We start from the raw sequence: 22,507 nt of genomic DNA, 5'->3' as shown, positions 1-22,507 counted from the left end.
CTTCTGACATACGGCAGTGATGGATGGAGGGTGACAGCGTAAGGCTTGTCCTCTCCATCCTGGCATATGTGTGTTCACTTAGCCCCTCCTCTGGTAACACGTTGTCCTGAGTCTGCTTCCAACGACTTCCAGGATTTTCTCGTTATCAGCAGTTTATATGCAAATAGAACCCTTAAACGAACCCATTAATTACCATGGAGTCTCCTCTACAGGGTAAAAGACACCCCAACCCTAGCTCCTATGCCCCTACCGGCTCCACACCACCCTGCATGGGAGATGGTGTTGTAGGCTGACCTCAGCCATTTGTTTTCATGCCCACCAAGCATTAGGTTCAGTAGTTCACTAGAAACCAAATGGAGGGACTTCCCTGGTGGTCCAGTGGTTGGGACTCTGCGCTTCCACTGCACGGGGCATGGGTTTGATCCCTGGTCGGGGAACTAAGATCCTGCAAGCTGCGCAGTGTGGCCAAAAAAAAAAAAAAACCCAAATGGACTTCTCCCTTCCTTGCCCCTTTACCTGGATTTGATTTTTTAAGCTTCTACTCCCACAATCTGTGTTCATACCTCTTAAGGAAACATAATATGATTTCCCAATGTAATGTTCCCTGTTCTTAACATTAAAAGCAAGGCCCTTGATTATTTTATATTTCTTCCTAGAAAAACTGAATTAGCTTGTGTTTTACTTGACTGTAACAGGGATTAATTCCCCCCCCACGGACCAGTGGTTTTGGATAGGAAAAGAATTCCCAGTTCCTCCATTAAAACACCCAAAGGACCGCTCTTGAAAGCACTGCATTAATGCAAAGTTAAATTACTACAGGGCTGTGGAAGTGATGGGCTCACGTTCCACTTGTCTGGAATTTAAAATGGATTTTTCCTCAGTTGGCTAAATCAGAGATTTCACTGAATACAGAAAAATAACATAAAAAAACCCACAAGCTTCAGGTTCATTGATAGCCTTCTCCCTAATCTCACCCCATAATTTCACCACACTTCTCAAATCCCAAATTTCTGTAAGGGACTCAGACTCCCTCCAACTCTCAAATCTTTATCACAGCTCTTCTGGGACAGCCCTAATCTTTACTTTTCTCTTATACTTCTGATTTTGTTCAAACATGTCCAGCGTGGAAACGTGCGAAAGATGAAGATGAGTCTTTGCTGAAGAAGTTTCTTCAGTTTCAGTGTTTATTAAATATGAGTGTCACTTCTCACAGTGGCAATTTCAGGGACCAGTTGTAAACCCAGTGATGGCTTCACATTCAGAAAACCAAATTCTAGACCACCACTGTCCAGGAGGAGGCATGGCAGTTACTGAGCACCTGAAATGTACCTCTTACCTATTGAGATGTGTTGGAAGGGTCAAACACACACCTGATTTTGAAGACTCCGTATGAAAAAAAGAATGTTAAACATTTCATCATTTGTACACTGATTACATGCTGAAATTATAATATTTTTGATATATCGGGCTAAAAATGTATAGTTAAAATTCATCTAACCTGTTTCTTTTTATAATGTGGCCAGTAGAAATTTTGTTATGACCTGAATGGCTCACACTGTATTTCCTATTGCACAGCACTGTTTACACCATGTGCTGAGACCCAGCTCATATAAGAAATGATCTGCACAGCTGTGTTTGTGTTCCAAGTCTGCCTTTGAAAAACTCGGAAAATACGAAATTCGCTGCCTATTTAAATCCAATTATTTCTCCCCCAATCCCTACCAGATTAGCAGTTGATATGTTATCAGGAGTCATAAGACTAAGCATGCATATACACTTCAGTTTTCCCACAATCCAAACTAGAAAGCTGGGTAAAACTAATACAGTTGACTCTTGAACTGGAGATTCAGGGCCTGACACCTCGGTATAACTTCACAGTCAGCGCCCCACGTTCCTCGGTATCCGAGGTTCCACATCTGCGGATTCAACCAACTTCCAGTCCTGTTGTACTGAAGTGCGTATTGAAAAAAATCCACCTACAAGTGCACCCGTGCAGTTCACACCCATGTTGTTCAAGAGCTAACTGTAGTTTTAAACTATTTCATATAAATCAAAGGGGTCCTCTTTACAAATGTGTTGTATATAGGTGCATGATAAACCAAGGCCAACCTACACAGCATTGATAAAGTGTTTCTAGTACTGGGGGCAATCAAGAAAGGCCTCATAAAAATTAATCAACTGGGAAAGTGGTCCTGAGTTTGGGGACAGCCCAGCCTAGCAGACTTCTGGTAATAAAACCTCCTCTAGCACAGTTTTACCCATGTAATTCCCCAATTTAAGATTTTCTTTGAGTATTAATTTGTCAAGGTGACTAACGCTAATAATTACCAATATATACAGCTAATCTAGATAAATTTGGACTTGTGTTTTTGTATGTTTTTACTTAATAACTAATGCAAGCTACTCTTTTATTTCCAACTTTGAGCATTTTAATAAGGCAACTGAAACAGATAACAGGAGGCTACCTTGCATACAGTTGGTACTCAGTAAATATTTGTTGAGTCAATGGTTTCATTTATTTCCATGTCTATTAGAAGCCTTACTATATTTTGAAGGCAATTATGAGATGGTATTTAATACCAAAAAGTTATTAATTTGTTAATGTGAACAAATACAGCCAGAAGTCAAGTCTTTTCACTTTTAATTTAGTCTTTGAACCCCCTCACAAGGGAAGAATCTCCATCATGTAAGAGACTCTTTTTCAAAATAAATTATTATTTTTAAAATTTATTTATTTTACTTTAATTTTTTTGGCCGCACCGTGCAGCTTGTGGGAACTTAGTTCCCTGACCAGGGATTGAACCCGGGCCCTCGGCAGTGAGTGTGCGGAGTCCTAACCACTGGACCGCCAGGGCATTCCCTAAAATAAATTATTTTTTAAAAATTACATAAGTAATATTAAAAATGCATAAGAGAAACTGATTATTTTAGTTTTAAATTTAGAATTAACTGTTAAAAACAGTAAAAATAAATCTGAGAGGCAGATATCGCCTCCAGTGCAGTTGCATTTATGAATTATTTTTATTCAAAAAAGTCTTTCCCAAACAGGGAATTCTAACTGGTGCATAGCTCTGTGTAAGCATCTCAGGTTCAGACAGTTCTCCATCTCATCTCCATCCAGTCTGCTAAATTTTAAGCACCAATGACCCAGGAGAGGAAATTTTTTTAAAAACCCTAAAAAGCTATTCTTACACCATGCAACATCTCTCATCACTTAAGAACACAACTAGGATAATTGTGCAGCATTCGCAAACATCAACACTTTATAATCCAGAACTTAATAAAGACTGGTTTAGAAAGTGTTTTCTTTGTTTCAGTATATGTCTCTGTTACCTGAGATAATCCAATCACTTAGGTAAAGGGAGGCAAAGGCTAATAGGCAGTGGGGATGAGGGTGGGGGAAGGAGCAAGGGGGGGGCGGGAATAAAACACCCACATGCACTAACAGAAAGACACTTGTCAGTGCCAACACCCACAAGTGCCAACAGATGTGATCAATTTAATGAAGCACTGCGCCTCGGATTTGGCACTGCTTTCAAGTGGGAGGCTCTTCTTTCAGAAAAAAGCATCACATTGTAGGAGCTACCCTCTTCACCACTCGATGCCTGGCATCTCTGCTGCCTTAAAACCGGCACGGCGTGGTGTGTGTGTGTGGGAATCACTCCACCCTGACAGGTGGCCCCAACTCCCCCTCTCCCTCCCGCCAGAGCGACACAATGAGCATCAGATTCTCGTTCCAAAAGTGGGAGCCAACCAAGCAGTGCTTCCACCCGCAGAATGAGAGAAGTCAGACACTGCAGTCCTAAAATACAAGACCGTTTTGGGAGAATCGAGCAATGTACGAACCATGAAACATGAAAGAGAGAAAAGAGAACACACATGAATACTGATGTCACAATTCAGATGGCAACGACCCCAAATCTAAAAACAAGTGTCCTAGACTATGTGAGTTACACGATTGCCCAAATTTCTTTTAAGCTGTGTAATTCTAAGCCAAAGAAAAACATGTCTTGAATCACAGTGGAAAACAGGAGGAAATGAGACCCCAAGAATCAAGAGTTATTCTGTTTTAGCTGCCTGAACTATGGTAAGGAGAGCAACACAAAAAATAAAGTTTAAGAACTTAGAACAGAGATTTGAGACCTTGTGTTTCATAATAGTTTAGAATTTAAAATGGTTATTCTAGGTTTGTAGCAAATTCCTTCCCCTCTTGAAAAGATTCTCTCCTTCCCACTATAAATGAGACTAATGAAACTTCTCTTCTTCGTCCGAACTCCCATGAAACAATATTTTAAGGTATTAGTTTATAAAAGAAATTGTTTCTGGCTATTCTATCAAGTTTATCGTGCAAAGAGATTACCTGTTTCCAATCCAAAATACGTACTAGGCTTTAACAGAGAGAGAAATGTTGATAGGATGTCTTATCATTAGAATAATACTTTTTGTTTCGGGCATTCAGAAAAAATAACCAGTGCACCATCAACTTCATCTGACTTAGTGTTTTTCTTTCTTTATTTTTTTAAAGAATAATTATCCTTTCTTTATAAGGATATTTTCTTATTTAAAAAAAGATTCTGTTCTAAAAGATCTTGCTTGGAGATATTCTATGTAAGCACCAAAAAAAAGAAAAAATAAAAAGAGGCCGACAGAAATGTTACATGAGATTTTTTTTTTCACTCTCTAAAAATGCTAGGATTCCAGAGGTTAGCACAGAATTGCTTGTTAATAAACTCAGGCAGTTAAAAATTGTCCAGAGCTTTATAATAAAGACACTGCATCTATAAAGAAAGCTAATGAGGTTATCAAAAAGAAATGTATCCTCTGAAAGAGTTTTCTAACTAGTTAAATCATTAATTGCAGAGCACTCAATTTTTTGTTCCCTTATAAAACATATTAAATCTGTTCTTCTGTAAAAACCCTTTTCTTAAACTTCAATTTTATGAGCAATGAATGCTAGACCTTTCTTTGAATTTATGTTCAGATCCAAAAAGAACAAAGACCAGGTCACTTTAAACATAAGTTTAAACAATAAACAGTGTTTATTATTATTTGTATCCAATAAGTACCGGACTGAACTTCTACCACAAAAAAGTTTTGATTCTCAGCTGCACACTTACAAACATGTAGGCAACCCGAGTAGCTGGGGCGAGGACTCATTGCTACCATGACACGTGTTTGCCCCTGGCTTTTTGTACAATCCACACTGACGAGACAGCAGAAAATAAAGACGTGTGACTATTTCTTAGGGTATCTCAAAGTCCAAATGAAAATATATACACCTGAATGTTCATTAGTATCAAGGGTCCTGCTTTACTGCACTGAAGGAAATTTAATAGAGAGTAGATAAGATAAAATTAGCATTTTAATACAGAACTACCATATGATCCAGCAATTCCACTTCTGGGTATTTACCCTAAGGAAATGAAATCACTACTTCGAAAAGATATCTGGGGCTTCCCTGGTGGAGCAGTGGTTAAGAATCTGCCTGCCAATGCAGGGGACACGGGTTTGAGCCCTGGTCCGGGAAGATCCCACATGCCGCGGAGCAACTAAGCCCATGCGCCACAACTACTGAGCCTGTGCTCTAGAGCCCACGAGCCCCAACTACTGAGCCCACGTGCCACAACTACTGAGGCCCGTGCACCTAGAGCCCATGCTCCACAACAAGAGAAGCCATCGCAATGAGAAGCCCGTGCACCGCAACGAAGAGTAGCCCCTGCTCACCACAACTAGAGAAAGCCCGCGCGCAGCAACGAAGACCCAACGTAGCCAAAGACAAATAAATTAATTAAAGAAAAAAGATATCTGGACCCCCATGTTCACTGCAGCATTATTTACAACAGGCAAGGCACAAAAACAATGTGTCTATAGACAGATGAATAAATAAAGAAAATATGTACACACACACACACACACACACACACAATGGAATATTACTCAGCCATAAAAAGAAGGAAACCTTGCCATTTGCGACAACATGGGTAGACCTTGAGGGCATTATGCTAAGTGAGATAAGTTAAACAGAGAAAGACAAATACTGTATGATCTAACATATATGTGGAATCTTAAAAAAAAAAAAAAAGGGCTTCCCTGGTGGTGCAGTGGTTGAGAGTCCACCTGCCGATGCAGGGGACGTGGGTTCGTGCCCCGGTCCGGGAAGATCCCACATGCCGCAGAGCGTGGGCCATGGCCACTGAGCCTGCGCGTCCGGAGCCTGTGCTCCGCAACGGGAGAGGCCACAGGAGTGAGAGGCCCGCGTACCGGAAAAAAAAAACACCCACAAAACTGAACTCATAGATACAGAGGACAGATGGGGGAGCAGTGTGAAATGGGTGAAAACGGTCAAAAGGTACAAACTTCCAGTAACACGATAAATAATGAGTCCTGGGGATGTAATGTACAGCATGGTGACTATATAGTTAATAACACTGTATTGTACATATGAAAGATGCTAAGAGAGTAGATCTTAAAAGTTCTCATCAATATGGGAACATATGTATATGTATAACTGATTCACTTTGTTATAAAGCAGAAACTAACACAACATTGTAAAGCAATTACACCCCAATAAAGATGTTTAAAAAAAAAAAAAAGTTCTCATCAGAAGACAAAAAATTCTGTAACTATGTGTGGTGATGGATGTTAGCTAGACTTACTGTGGTGATCATTTCACAATATGTACATATATCAAATCATTATGTTTTACACCTAAAACTAATACAATATTATATGTCAATTATATTCATAAAAAAGAAAAAATAATAAAATGTACATTACACAGCAAACAAAAAAAGAAATCGGCAGTCCCAAGGTTCCAGTCATCAATTCTGCATAAATGCACTAAGAAAAGAAGGGGATACTTATCGAGTGCTTGCTCTGAGGTGGTCACAGGGAGGAAAAGAGAACAGGGAAGAAAGGAGAACCAGCGCACTCTTCTCCTTTAGCACTCTGAATAATGGACACTTCCTTTCAATCAAAATACACTGAGCTCTAAGCCCTTCTAGGGCAAAAACTATGTCTCTGACACAGGGCCTGGTACAGGATGCCCTGAAAGTTTGATTAATCATTGGTAAACGAATGAATGACCCAAACTGATAAGGCTCTATGTGATTCTAGAACAGAATCAGAAACAATGTCTTATCATGAATGGGTAGGGATATTACTGCTTCTTCTCTGTAAAGGTATTATTAGCTTTGAAGCCCTTGCTCAGCTTAAAAAAGGACTCTCAGCCCCCATATTTATGAAGTTGAACATTAACATGATGTTTAAGAATTATTCCAGAGAGTTGTTCTCTATAAAACAAGTAGTCTCTGTTCTAAGCCTGTTGAAAGAGGACAGAAAATCCCAAACACAGAAGAGTTCCTGAAAACACAGTGACTATCCACAGAGACCAGGAAAGGTGCTACCGGACTTTAGCAGTGGTTCCAGGGTATTGAGACAAAGGGGGATTTCGGAGTTAGGGAGCAGAGGGAGGAGGCTGGCAGAGTGGAGGGGCTGTTCGGTGCTGCCCGGCTGAGCAGAACAAGGTGGACAGGGCTGGGCATCAGGTCCCAGTGTCCTGCCCTGCTCTGCTGTCCTGAGGTTACAGCAGGTGGGGCTCAGGGCAGAGGACCTTGTCGGGAGGGGTCAGAGAAGTGCTTGAGGTGTGGGACACAGGGTTTCCCCAAAACTGGCTAGTAACTGAAGGTAAGTCTCTCTCTCTCAAGAATCAGGCATATGACCCAGCAATCCCACTCCTGGGCATATATCCAGAGAAAACCAAAATTCGAAAAGATACATGCACCCCAATGTTCACTGCAGCACTATTTACAATAGGCAGGACATGGAAGCAACTTAAATGTCCATTAATAGAGGAATGGATAAAGAAGATGTGGTACATATATAAAATGGAATATTACTCAGCCATGAAAAAGAAGGAACTAATGCCATTTGCAGCAACATGGATGGACCTGGAGATTGTCATACTGAGTGAAGTAAGTCAGACAGAGAAAGACAAATACCATATGATATCACTTATATGTGGAGTCTAAAAAAAGGGTGCAGATGAACTTATCTACAAAACAGAAATAAAGTTACGGATGTAGAAAATAAACTTATGATTACCAGGGGGTAAGGGGGGAGGGATAAATTGGAAGAACTGGGATCAACATATAAACACTACTATATATAAAATAGATAACTAATAAGGACCTACTGTACAGCACAGGAAACTCTACTCAGTACTCTGTAATGGCCTATGTGGGAAAAGAATCAAAAGAAGAGTGGATAGATGTATATGCATAACTGATTCACTTTGCTGTATGCCTGAAACTAACACAACACTGTAAATCGACTATACCCTAATTAAAAATTAAAAAAAAAAAAAGAATCAGGTCACTCTGTGCCTCAAGACCAGCAACGAACTTGGGAGATAGAAATCAACCGTTCCCTTGATAGTCTGTGATGTGGAAACTGAGTGGGCACTGGAAATAACAGTGAAAACCAACTCAAATGCTAGAGAGTGCAGCTGAGGGATGGCTGTTCTCCTCCATCAACTTTAAACTCCCAAGAAAGAACGATTATGATCTGCAACTCAAAGCCTGCGTGGGCAGGTGGACACAGTCAGGGGACAGAGAAGACACAAAAGTCCACCACCAATAATAACTTTCCGGGGCACGACACTGAGGTCTGGCTGTGTGCAGACAGGTAACCTCCTGTAGCTTTGCATTTTCCAAAGACTAAACAAGCTGCAGGTGACAGCAAAGGGCGGTACCAGTCTGGAGGTGGGTCCCTTGGTCCCACTTTAATTGACTCTTTCCTTTTCCTAAAGGGGGTTCAAGTGCATGGGAAGGAGGGACAGCCTATAAACAAGAGGTCAACGGAGAGGCTTCTTCAAAGGCTTCCTAATCGATCTATTCATCTTCTTACTGTTCCAAGTAACTCAACCAAATGAAAATCTGTTCATATTCTTAAAGGCTTTCCACAGAAGCCATGACTACCATGGCCACAGGTGTGCAAACATTAAGTATTTCCAGGTGAGCTTTCTCGAAAACATTTACGTACTTAACATTAAAGGCCTATAACAATCTCTTTACAAAATCTCTTTCCAATTTAAAAGTAAACATGCTATAAATGTTAAAAGAATGCTACCAGACCAAAAAAGAAAGGTTATATCACTACTAAGAGGTAATATACTAGAGTTCCATTAGTACTAAAATATACTTCACCAATTTCTCATGAATCAAAGTATTAACTGAAAAAACATCATCTATTAAGCACTTTTTCCTTTGGTATCAGTTTCCAAAGGCCTTATTTTAAAAATCTATCTTTTGTGTGGATGGCTCTTGGAAATAATTTTATAATTTACAAATGAATGAAAAAGAGACACATAGTTCAGAATATGTACATTTGTGTATTGGAACACAGAAAAGGTTAGCAAAAGGATCCAGGGAAATAATATAACATGTCTGTAGTTCTTCGCCATCCTGTGAGGACACTCCATTAAAGGAGGCTACTAAATGCATCAGTTCACTTGCTAGAAGAATTTTTAGTCTTCTGATAATTTTCCCATAATTTCAATAAGAGCAACCTTTAGAAGTAGTGAGAAATTTTATTACATCTCCTAAATGATGTGTGTTTGAACGTTGAATCTATCAACATTTAGTACATTCTTCAAAAAGCTCTTTTGATTTCTTTGAAATCCATTCAGAATAAGGGAGTAGTTACTTTAAGGGAAGATATGTTAAAATTAATAAAATGAGGGCTTCCCTGGTGGCCCAGTGGTTAAGAGTCCGCCTGCCGATGCAGGGGACACGGGTTCGTGCCCCGGTCCGGGAAGATCCCACGTACCACAGAGTGGCTGGGCCCATGAACCATGGCCGCTGAGCCTGCGCGTCCGGAGCCTGTGCTCCGCAACAGGAGAGGCCACAACAGTGAGAGGCCCGCATACCACAAAAAATAAAATAAAATAAAATAAAATAAAATAAAATAAAATAAAATAAAATAATAAAATGATACTGCACCAAACTTTTGAGATGTCTAGGAGAAAAGCCAACAGACTTAATTTTTAATTTTCTTCAAGAAAAATACTACTGATAAGTTGTTATCCTACCTAACTGCAAATTCAGATTTAACTGCCATCTTAAGAACACAATATAACAATACAAATACAGAAAATGCAAAAAAAAACCCATAACAATGCAAACAATACCACTGTTTGCAATGAATACGATGGTGAGAAGTAAATGAAGCTGCTCCCTCTCCCATTACCTATGGAAACGGCTGGGGCTGGTGTAATTCCCCATCTCCCACCCCCAGATCCCTGGGGGCTGTGTGGCTCTTGGGAGTTTTACAGTCATCACAGGTGGGGAGATCCCAAGCCCAGAAGAGCTGGACATGCCTTATTGCTAAGTTAACTTTCAGTCTCGGGAAGGAAAGTTACCCCCACTGTTTTCTGTTCTTGAAGCTGTTCTATTTAGCTGTCCCCAAACTCTGCCATATCAGAAAAATGATGAGTCACAGGAAAAAGTGGTGGTATGATAAAATAATAATAATAAGAGAGGATGGGGAGTGGGTGGGTATGACCCAGTCCTGAGTGAGCATGGAGGTGTGGGCCCATTGGAGTCACCCTTGCACTGTGTCTTAGTAGAGTCGCAGGTTTGAGGGAACCGGTACTTTGAGATATACAACCTGAGCCCTGTGTTCAGCTGTCCAGGACAGGATGGAGGAGGCGCCCTTCTCAATCTACCCTTGGACACTATGGATAGTTTCATACAGATGTTCTAGGTATATAACTATGAATACCTAGAACATCAAAACAGTATAGCCTGTCCTAGAAGAGTTTGCAGTCCTGCCTAAGTCTTTTTGTAGAAAAAACATAAAGGGTTAAAAGTTATCTATTGCTCTTTTTAAAAAACACCTTTTGTAAAGAACGAAAAACATATATAAGTAGAGATGCTGATATAGGAACTCATGTCTCCATCACTCGGCTTCAACATTGACTCCTGACCAGTCTGGCTTCAACTAAATGCCAACATGCTTCCTGCTTCCTCTCAGATTATTTTGAGACAAATCCCAGACTTTATATACCACTTCATCCATAAATATTTCAGCATGTGTCTCTACAAGAAAGGGATTGTTTTTAACACATATGTTCGATGCGCTATTACACCTAACATTTTAACAATTCGTTAACAGAATTGAATGGACCTCCTGTTTATTTTTAATGATTGTTTTGACAGGCTTGCCTCGCTGGTCCCTTGAGTACAGGGAAGCAGAAGAACACAATGTAGTTGACGCTGGCTTTGAAGTGAGTTAAGACTCAAAGGTGAATCCAGTTCTGCCATAAATAGCTGTGTGATACTGGGTAAGTTACATAAACTCTGAGTCTTACATCTGAAAAACAGGGAAAGTCAGTCAACCTATCTTAAAGACTGTAACATAATTAAATGAGAAAAATACACACACACACACACACACACACACACACACACACATGTGCCAGTAGATAGTCAATAAATGGCAACTATTATATTAACAGCAAACATCTGCTTAAGTAAAAATACTTCCTGCTGGGAACTCCCTATTACTCTATACTAAAAAACCTTTTGGAACTACTAGGATGGTGACAGTTACCTGTCTGTCATGTCCCAGGGGTTGGCAAACTTTGCAAAGGACAGGGCAGTAAGTACTTTAGGCTCTACAGGCCAGGAGGCCTCTGCTGAAACTCCTAACTCTGCAAAAACAAATGGATGTGCCTATGTTCCAATAAAACTTCATATATAGACACTGAAATGTGAATTTCATGTACCTTTTAATATGTCACCAAACACTATTCTTGTGGGATTTTTACCCCCAATTATTTAAAACCGGAAAAAGTCATTGTCAGCTTGGGGGCTGGATTTGGCTCATGGGCCCCTGTTTACCAACCCTGAGTGACCCCACTTCACCAGCCCCAGCAGACACAAAATCCTGAAGGAGTGGTCTGCCCTTCCTTATGAATAAGACATCAATTTACCGGAGGAATCCAAGTACAAGCATTAGTACATGAACAATAACATTAAGGCCTGGCAGGGGACTGAACCTAAGCTTTGAGAAATACTGTGGAAGAGACTCAAGGAAACCCAGGTACATCAGTGTCAGCTGAAACGCCCTGCTTGAGCATTCCATAGGGATCACCCCTCTCACTTTCCCTTTTCTTCCCCTCTTCACCCCAAATATAAATTGACTGTGATATATAAAGAGAGTTCTACAGTCAGGAACTGACTTTATAACAGAAGTTGAATGCATAACACCGTTGCTGGGGCCAGCATGTATAAATGCTAAGTAAGCTGAATGTACTGTATCCAATTTCCATTACAAAGCAATCTGGAAGGTATGATCTGACTTGGAGGGAATCAGAACCCAGATGAGCAGAGCTATACAGGGATTCTCCTAGAATTCTATCAGTGCACGGCTGCACTGCTACTAATAACCAGGCAATTCCCCCTCTCCCCTCCACACACATACAGCTGGTCATTTCAACTCTGTTGTTTCCAACAACGACTTTCTCTGTAAGTGTCAATGATGCAACAATGATAAAATAAGAACCTCACAATCCAGGTGCATATTCATGGCTACACATTTTACCAGTTTTCAAGGTTTTTCGCCAACAGGTTTAAAAAAAAAAACATAAGTTTTTTCCCCTCCCCCTTCAATTTTGCTGGAAATAAAAACCACAAAAATCAATCACAACCGCTTCAGCACCAAGAGCAGAAGCCCTGGGTTACAGTACCCAACAAGGTGCTCCCTGAATACTGTGAACATCGAAGCACAAGCCTTTGTATTATTAAAAAAGCAATGGAGTTACAGACATCACTAAAAAGAGCTGACATCTTTGACCCACATTCCTTCAAAGCAATAAACTTATATAAACCGACATTTTCCCATCTGTTAGAACACTGCTCAGCAGGACAGAAACACGAAGAAGATGCAAAATTAAGAAGGCAAAATGTCATGCTTACTTTCTCTAAGTGCTTTACAGTAGCCAAGGAAAGATAACAGAAAAAACAGGGCAGCCAGGAGGTCTGCACAGCCGACAACAGCAGCAACCTTAAAAGGGGCAGAAGAAAAGATGTATGTAAAAAACATTTAAACAAAACTTTGGAAATACAAAAAAAATTCCTTAGAAATAGAAAATGAAAACCTTATCAGACTTGGCCATCTATTAAAACAATCCCTGCAACTGTGACGCTTCCCTGTGGTCTGATCTGACAACTGATTTTCTTTTCATTTTTCGTCTAGGACTTGGGTCAGCCGCTTCCACAGGAAGGCTGGGTTGGCTCGAACCCAGGGAGGGTTCTTTTGTGGGCCACACGCAGCCAGCGATGCCCACGGGCAGTAAAAGCCCGTCACTCAGCACGCTGCGCCCACAGCTCCAGAGGCCTCTGCTCTGATCAGGTCCCCACGGCGAATTTTCAACTGGAAAATGGTATCAGCTCAAAGGGCATGATATTTAAAAAAGAAACCTTGATTGGAAACATGAAGGAAAGGTGGGAAGTCCATATTACAAGTCGTCAGGCAAAGAGAATAAGACACAGGGATAACGTTCAAAGCTGCCTCTGCCATCTTTTCCTCCCTTCAGACCAAAACCAATGAAGTGGGTTAACCTGGAAAGCAGAACACTTCAAAAGTGGTAGATGAGTAAGATGAAAAAAAGAACGCAATTTCTACCATTTCTTCCCCACCCCCCATCTTCTACATCTGACGACTGCCCTTCCCTTCTCCACCTTAGTGACAATGAAGCAATATAAAATCTGTGCTTCATTTCTTTGAAGCTGATTATTCCAATAATTACTTTCCAGATTTTCATGGCAACGAAAGACCCAGAATTCCACTCATGAGTATTGGTCTAGTTTACATGGCATTCTTGACTAACTAGCACCTGGATGGGACATACGTCAAACCTTTCACTGTGATTCTCTAGGTATCGCTTTAATGGCTGGGAAGTTCATCTTTTCTTAAAGTGAGATATATGATAAGTCAGACACAGAGTAAAGACTATCCTACAAATGGAGATGGGAGAGTATACAATGAATATGAAAATTACTATATTTACATATGATTCCCAGGTGCGTCTACAAGCAATAGCTAAAAGGAATGCCTTTTAGGAGCAGTTTCCTGCTACGCTGGTTAGATATGACGGTCTGAGGCAATCATCCATTCCGATGGTGAACTGCTGACGGAGGGGCACGTGGCAGCCCAGGGTGTCACGCAATCACTAAGAAGATTGACAGCTGAGTCCAACCTGTGAATGCCACGCACATGAAACAACCTCCCGGGAAGGAAGCTAAGGACAAACAAAGGTTCAACAGATCTGAGCCAAGTATGCCAGCATGCCAGAGGGTTAAATGGTACAATTACTTCATGAAGGCAGTGAATATGTAATAAGACTTCTGGAATCCTCTGGCCTGTAACTCACTCACTCAGAGACACAGTGAAATCGGGGATGCAGCGAGACCCAACACAGAGCCGGGCACACAGTGGGTGCTGGGTCACTGTCCATTGCTGCGTGAATCCCAAAGATGCTTCTGTAAACACTGGGAGGTGCGGGGGTGGGGGGCAGAAAGCAGCAGACAGAGGACACAGCAGCTCAGGGTAAAGCAGGTATGCGCTCTGCAGCTCCGGGGTGAGTGATGGAGGGGGCGCCTGGTGCTCTGGGCCTCCCATCAGGACCAGAGATGGGTGGGAGCTGTGGCTCTCTACAGGGCCTGAGGATGGCGGGGAATCCCAAAGCCTTTCAGAGGATAAAGTGAGCAAAGCCAACCCAGAGAAGTGTATCCAAAAAGGTCCTTAGAGCAAGGGGGTCGAGGAAGCAGGGGCTGGGGGATATGGAGCTGTCAGGGAACAAGGTTTCTTGAACTGAGTGAGGGGGAGGGAAGTGGTTTGGATAAACACCAGGAATAGGGGCCCAAAAGGCCAGCCTAAACCACTTGTTATCTGAGTGGCTGAGGTACATTAAAGACTCTCACTAACTTATATAATATTGTAAATCAACTAAACCTCAAAAAAAAAAAAAAAAGACTCCCACTAAAATGAACTTTGAACATCATAAACTCATTTTAAAGCAAACAGTCTGCCTTTGGTTCATTGAAGATACTCCCAAGTCTTAAGCGATGTACGTCACATCGTCTGACATGAAGAAAAACAAGTTTTAAAAAGTATGGCAAGTGTTTCAGAGTAAAGAGTATTTAGTCCTTCAATGAATTTTTGGCATAGTAATTAAAGAGAGATTTCATAGAAAAGAAATTTTAAAGGCTACCCAAGGAGGCACTGAGTTTAACTGTTTGGGGAATGGGCATGGGTACGGAGAGATTTTATTTTTCTTTTCGGATATTTGCGTATGTCTTTTCAGGCAAATTTATTTACAAAGGCTATTTTTTTTTTCTTACAAATAACCTGAAGCACTCACATCAGAGTGTTCTAGAGAAGTCACTGCAACTCCCCGAATCCATACAGCAGGAGGTGGTGGCGTTTCCCCACAGGGAACAATTTGCACTGGGGCCATGGAAGGAATGAGGGGAAGGGGAAAGGGGGAATGTTTCACCATCCAATTCCTTCAGGTTAAACTCTGGGTTTATTGGATGGGCAGGGTTATTAAGAAGACCCAAGCTTCCCTCTTTGACACCCGAATTCAAGCAATTTGAAATTTTCACCAATGTTTGGTGGAAAAGGAAAACCTACAATAACACTGGTGTCCTCAGGGAACTCCCTGGGGCCTCCATCCTGGTCTCTAAACAGACAAGAGGTAAGGAAACCCCCTCTCTTAGCTCTTCTCCGTCCCTTGGTGATTCAACCCACAGCCCAGAGCACAGGGTGCTTCCTCAGTACTGGTCCAGAGAGCTCTGAGGAACTCTCCTTCCAGGGTTTCCTTGGGTGGGCCTTGTTTTTGCTCACTGTTTAAGTGGGTTAAATGTAGAGTGGGAAATAACAGCGGGGTATGGAGAGGATGAAAACAGAATACCGACTATTTGCCAAAATGAGGAAAGGTGAACATACAAATGATCTGTTTTAGAAATGCTATTTTTCCATGACCCATAACTTTTTCTTATAATTTGAGTTTGAATGGCTTTCATGGAAAGGAGGGAGAGGAGAGATGAAGACATTTTTCAAATATTCTCTTCTCTCCTATAGCTGGACCTCCCTTGGGTTAACATGTTCCCACATTGCATTTAGCTAGGGGGTGCGTGTGTGTGTGTGTGTTTGTACACATCCAGTTATACTTGTCGGCATTTCAAATTTTTCTATAAACTAACTTCTCATATTTAAAAGCAGAATTTTAGAAACATTTCTTTGGTTAACAATTCAAGTATTTCATTTTGCTTTTTAAGATTACACAAAATTAGACAAGGACCAAAACAGTAAATCAGTATTTTTGCCAGAAATTCCCTTATTTCTGATAAATGTGCACAACACTATTATTTAGACCATAAAGAGAACTTGCATGGAAACAAATTCTAATTTGATCACAAATCTATCTATCTATCGGTATTTATCATACCATAGTTCCCAATCCCTTAAGTCCTCTGAATCTGCCGAAGTAAAAAAATTATGAGACTTTTAAAAAAGCTTTCAAGTAGTAAGATATTAGAAGGAGGTTATGAGAACAATCCTGCAATCCTTTTAATACCAAAGAACAGATAGTTTAATAATATTAACAAAATCAGATGCTAAAGGCAGGAATTCCTCCCAATATTTTGAAACTGACTTCAAGATGCTCAATGCAACTGGTCAAAACGCAGGTATTTAAATACATACCGAATGCAGAAATCTATTATGGAGAAGCAAGAAGGTCCATGTGGTATTTTATACTAGGTACTTCACACTTACAGAACGAATAACTAAAATCAAACATGCTGACTTACATTTTCAAAGGGTTCCATGGCAGTGGGGTAGGGTGGTTCCTGAAAACCTCACAAGTGTTTGGTTAAATCCCAACAGAGTTTGCACTGAACACATTCAGCAGCAGCTCAACGGATTAAAAGCAGGAGCTGCCTGACTACATGGGCTGAGAAGCCAGGTGGGGAGAATTCAGGAGCAAGTCCCAGCAGGATGCGGGGACCCGCTTTCCAGGTCAACTCAAAGCACGCTGGCCTCTCCTGGGCTCGGGCTCGGATGACCAGATCTTAAGTTCTATCCCTGCATCCACCAGCTACGTGACTGACCTGGGTAAGTCCTTAATTTGTCCTCCCAGGCTGCCTCCTCTTCTGTAAAGTGGAAATTGTTATGCCGCCCCAGCTGATCCCACGGAGTTTTGGTGACAATCAGATTAAGTATAAGAAAGTATTTAGGAAGTTATAAAGCTCTCAGCTAACATCGGAAAATTGCATCAGACCCAACCTGGAAGAAAAGTAATCTCAGACTCTGGTTTTTAGACCCCAAAGCTGGGCAAGACTCAACATTCATACCTTCACAATTTGGTCATATAAGGAAACAGAAAGTATCATCAGAGATCATACCACACGGTCATTATACAGTCTTCGCCCATAGGGGACCCTGTGTTTGCCCTAAGAGGGACCTGTTAGCCCTACAAATCATCGTTCCAAATGTCTGAAAGCTTGGGCTTTCTACAGCCATACAAGTATCCGAGGGAATGAGCTGATACACGGACTGCCTGTCCTCCTTACACCAGTGCAGAGGCGGTAGGCGGACGATACTTACACACTCGGTGTGCACCGGGTGCACAGCAAACAGCAGGGCAGCCAGCAGGGACGACCTGGGGGCCAGGTTTAGCCTCCGGCCCTTACTCGTGTACTGCAGGCCCCCAAACAGCACGGAGAAGACGTCCACCAAGAGGATGGAGATGCCACTGTGCAGGAGGATGTTGACCACGTGGAAATTCAAGGGGTGGAAGCCTCCCGACAAATAGCAGTTCATCCTGCAGTGAAAGAAGGGTGTTCACACCAGAGGTCCAGAAGCACGCGAAACAAAATGAGAACCAGCTGGAGCAAAACCCTGGTGCATGAAAATACCAAAGGGAGAAGAGAAAGTGTGCAAGTTTGATAAAAGTAGCGTCAAGATAAATAATGCCTGTCAAGCTAAGAAGGCTGAAGAAGAGGTAAGAACATAATTAACTGCAGAGCAGAAAATGTAAGATAAGGGCATCTCAGAGGAGTGGGACAGAAAATACTTGGAGAGGAAACGCCAAAGGAAAGCTAGATAGTTTTTTAGGCGCGATAAAGGCAAGACTGTCTCCCAGGAAGATATAACAGACCACACATTACTCAGGCTACCCCATAGGGACCCGAATTTAAGATAGTCGTGTGACTTGCTGATTCCCCCACCCCACCCGGTCCCCACCCCCAGCAAATACTCCTTGACAGTTTGTCCACTAGCCTTCCAGACAATGGAGCTACTTCCTTATAGTCAGGGATTCTTATTTCTGCTGCTTTTCAATCACCAGTGGTTCCAATTCATCATTTCCATGCTTCTTTGAGAGATCTACACACAGGTATCTAACGCATCCAAGAAACAGCTACGCATGGGAACTTTTGTGAGACGAACAAATCTGTTTCATGCAAATAGCTCCCTGATTAATGGGGGGTGGGGAGACTGTCTTAAGCTTCATTTTGGTTTTGCATATTGATGTGGTCACAGGAGGAGGATTTATACCTTAGCTTTTTATAATGAAAAAAAATCGCAATTTCATTAGATGCTACATGTTGCCTTGACATATTGTTTCCTCAGTATTAACTCACAAAGGGTCCCACCTCCAAGAACTGTGCAAAAACACGGACCACTTCACCAAGTTATCCTTGCCCAGACCCAGGCTAATCTTCTCAGTGTGGTTCCACTGTCAGCGTCTGCATCGCCAAAGCAGCATCACCCTAAAGCGATGCTTCCAACCTAACTCCTAATGGCTGGAATTAGCATGTATTTCTTGGAGACCCACGTAGTGAGTGGCTTATACGTCCCTCCGGACCACTGACCCAGGAACCTTGTCACATACCACCTGGTACAACGTCAGGCACAAGCCTTGGGTGCCCCTCCCATACAGCCGTCCTGTCCCACCTCACCTGAAAACCAGCACCGTGAGGGGTCGGTAGGACTTGTGACTTGTGTTGCTGCTCAGCTGATTGCCCCAGAAGTCATGATGCCACAGGTCCCCGAGGGGCGTTTCTGCTCGGAGGTCCTGCGGGAACACACCAGAGGGATCAGGGCTCCTCCCTCACCCTGGGCGGAAGTCCTCTCTTCTCCATCTCTCCCACCAGTCCTGGGTCAAGCCACCGTCATCCTCACCCAGGACCCAGATGGGCCTCCTCGCGGGTGCGCTGCGCCCTCTGCCTATTCTCCAGTAATCCCTCCAAGATGCAAATCGTGTCACCCCACCCACCCTCCCCTTCCAGGACAAAGCCGACTTCCTGACACAGACGCCAGTGTGTGGTGCCCTGGCTCCTGCTGAATTCTGCAGGCTCATCTCGCAGACTCTGTGCTCTGCTCCTGGCCTTCATCTGGTCCCCACACGACTCCTGCTGCCACCCACCTTAAGGCTGTGCACGCACAGGTCTCTGCCCAGACCGCCACCCCTCAGCTCCCCACAGCTCAGCTGCTTCCGCTCTTCGTATCTCGGCCACTGGGCTGCGACCTTCTTGAGCTGATGCGATTCCCTTCCCTTTGGGGCATCTCGCGCCTGTCCTCACAGCACCTGCTGCAGGGCAGTTTATAATCATGTGACCCCTATCTGTCTGCCCCACTGGACTGGGGCTCCTCGAGGCCTGGGCTTTCCTGCGTTTGGTGGGAGTACACAGAAGGTGCTCAATCCATGCGGAATGCATGAATGGACCATACAGCTAAGTGAGATCACTATTACTCTCTCTCATATCCAATACATAAGGTAATTTACCAAAAATATCCCAGTTCAAACATAAGAGTAAGCATATAGATTTTAAAGTTTCCCATTTTTGATCATGAGCTAAGCAGATAGTAAAATTACAGAAAAAACAATTTCCATCTAATTTTTAAGGATAAAAATTACTAAATATGTTAAAATGATACCTACCGTATAGGGTAGTTTAACTTGGTACTGAACTACAGATACTTTAAAATGAATCTTTTGTTCTTTTTACATTTAAATATGAAACTAGATTACTTAAACTGTGTTTAACAAGAAGAAAGGCACTTGCAGTAGGTATCAAAACTGAATGTTAATTTTTTCTTCACAGCACAATTAAACAGGAACATTTTAGGATCTAGAAATTATGATGTAATAAGCACTGCATGGTGTAGCAGTCAAGATTCTTCACTGCAGTAACCAAAACAACTCTGATTAACTTAAGTGAAAAAAGGAACGCCTTAAAAAAGATCACAAGGCCCAACGACTCCCAGGTGGGCTGGAAAACCTAGTTTGGGGCTGTGCAGCCCGAAGGGCACCAACAAATCAGACCGCCGCACATCTTGCTGAGGCTGCCTGGCTGCCCGCAGACCCCTCTTCTCTGTGTGACTAGCCCCTGGCTCCATCAGGTGGGCGTATCTGATGGGAGCACCTCTGCCTGGGTCTGCATCCAAACTGGACAGTCTTTGCAGCTCACAAGTATTTGAAGATGGAGAAGGCCCCAAATGGAAGAAGTGTGTCACATCATGGGCAGCCCAAGAGAGCAACCAGTGTCCAACACACACTGGCATTCAGTGAGTATTTGTTACTTAGGAGCTTAATGACTCAAAGGGAAAAGCTTGGGGACAGGCAGCAGAGGTGAGCTGGTCACCTGACACCCACTTTGAGGGTGAATTTCACTTCCATTGGGTATCAGCTTCAGAGGCCTTGAGTGTCTGGACCTCCCTCTCAGAGTTGATTTGATATTTCATGAAGGTCGTGGGATCCACCCACTAACTTAGGTTACTCCATTACCATGCTGGAAGTCCATGAACTTTTGCATTGTCCCAGAAGTACCTGCTCAGTTGTGAAGGAATTGAGCAGAAGATCTTTCCCTCCATTTGAGCAGAAAATGAACACCAGCAAAGCTCTAAATATTTGATTAGGTGTAGCCTACACAGAGCAGGGTGCGCCACAGGAAGAAAGGTTAATTTTTCCTCCTAATGATTTATGGAAAAGATGTATCGTGTCTGAAATTCTTGCTAACTCCACGGTCTCAAAGAAAATCATCATCTCAATGAAAAAAGGCAACTCAACACTACAAGGAAGCATCTGGAAAACAGTCTTCAACACCAATAAAATCCAGTAACAGCCTGTTTCACATTACTGTAGGCATGGTGCAATGAACAGAGGAGGGCCTTTCATTAAACAGGAAAGGCAAAAAAGGGGGCTAGCAAGTTAACAAAGGGGCACCGTGTGATGCTCTAGAAAACACTGCCAAGACAATGTGCGGTAGGGCCACAAAATGGCTTCATCTGCCTTTCCTCACAGGAAGGAAAGAGAATTACAACCTCATACCTGGGCATCTGATGTACGACATAGCTCCTGTCTCCCCTGCCTCGCTCACCAAAGTTCTTCGACATGGGTCCTGAGTTAACACTTTATATATCCCCTACTTTATTAGAGTGGAAGAGTCAAGAAACTCTCAACAAATGGAATTTTAAAAATAAAGGCATAGCCTCATATGCCTGTTAGAAAAGCAATTCTAATAGCTATTAAGTCACCCATGTGACATAGTTGCTTAAAGCTACACACTTCTTGTTTTAAGCACTGTTTCAAAAAGAACTGAAACAGAAACATCTGCAGTAAACTGCTGGGTGAACTTGAGGGAAATTACAAGTGAAGAACTTGGATTCAAAATAAACATCAACAAGGCTGGAGTCTGCTGTCGAAATCCAGAAAATCAGAAAATCTTGTACAGTACGTTACAAATAAAATATCTGCAAAACAGTCATCTCCTTACCCCTCACCCTCTCCTCCCCGGCCCACAGAATGCCTGTCTGTTACATAGAGAATTTTTCTCAACACTTTCAACATGAAAACGACTCTTTCCGAATTTGGGAAATCCATGACTTCAAACTTTTAGGAGCGTTTAAGGACAGTGTTACAAAGAGATGCTACAATTTCACCTACTAGAGAAAGAGATTAGTAAACTCCTTCAAGTTCTCTTCTCCCGTTAAGGCGCACACAGAGTGTGTGCTGAGCGGTGAGACTGTCACAAAGGCTCTAACCTGTGCTGTTTCCACGTACTTTCTCCTCTGGGCTCTCCCTGCCTCCAAGTTTCTTGTTCTGATTTTCTTTCAGCTCGCTGAAATCTTTTTTCTTCCCTGCCCACAAACCTATTTCTTCTTCCCTACCTCTAGTCAGCAAGTGAAGGAGAATATCATTTCCCCCGCGCCTACTGGTGAGCAAAACTGGCTGGGATTTTGCCGACTCAGCAAACCTGAGTCTCCAAACATGAAATGAGCAGGAACTGCAGCTTCTGCGGGCAGCACAATCCGGGTCCTCCGCAGCTGTCAGCAGGCTGTCCTGATGCTCTCCGCGAAGGACAAAGAAGCCAGCTCGCCGCCTGCTGCTGAGGATGCACCACGCATGGGGTGTGTGTGAGTGTGTGTGTGTGTG

At 42.5% G+C, this 22,507-nt stretch overlaps 1 protein-coding gene across 1 annotated transcript in view; it reads right to left on the bottom strand.

Annotated features, from left to right (window-relative positions):
• Positions 1-22,507, bottom strand: part of TMTC4 (transmembrane and tetratricopeptide repeat containing 4) — a 66,611-nt gene that overhangs the window by 32,873 nt on the left and 11,231 nt on the right. The window contains exons 3-5 of the mRNA XM_029210450.1: positions 19,032-19,147; positions 17,677-17,893; positions 12,981-13,068 (exon numbers count right to left, since the gene is read on the bottom strand). Of these exons, the coding sequence (XP_029066283.1) occupies positions 12,981-13,068; positions 17,677-17,893; positions 19,032-19,147 (421 nt within the window). The remainder of the gene's footprint in view (positions 1-12,980; positions 13,069-17,676; positions 17,894-19,031; positions 19,148-22,507) is intronic.

The sequence above is a fragment of the Monodon monoceros genome, unplaced genomic scaffold (genome assembly GCF_005190385.1).
Source record: "Monodon monoceros isolate NGI ecotype Baffin Bay Population unplaced genomic scaffold, NGI_Narwhal_1 Super_Scaffold_8, whole genome shotgun sequence".
NCBI classification, from domain to species: domain Eukaryota; kingdom Metazoa; phylum Chordata; class Mammalia; order Artiodactyla; family Monodontidae; genus Monodon; species Monodon monoceros.
Note: the sequence above shows the minus strand (reverse complement) of the source record. Positions and strands in the feature narration are given on the sequence as shown.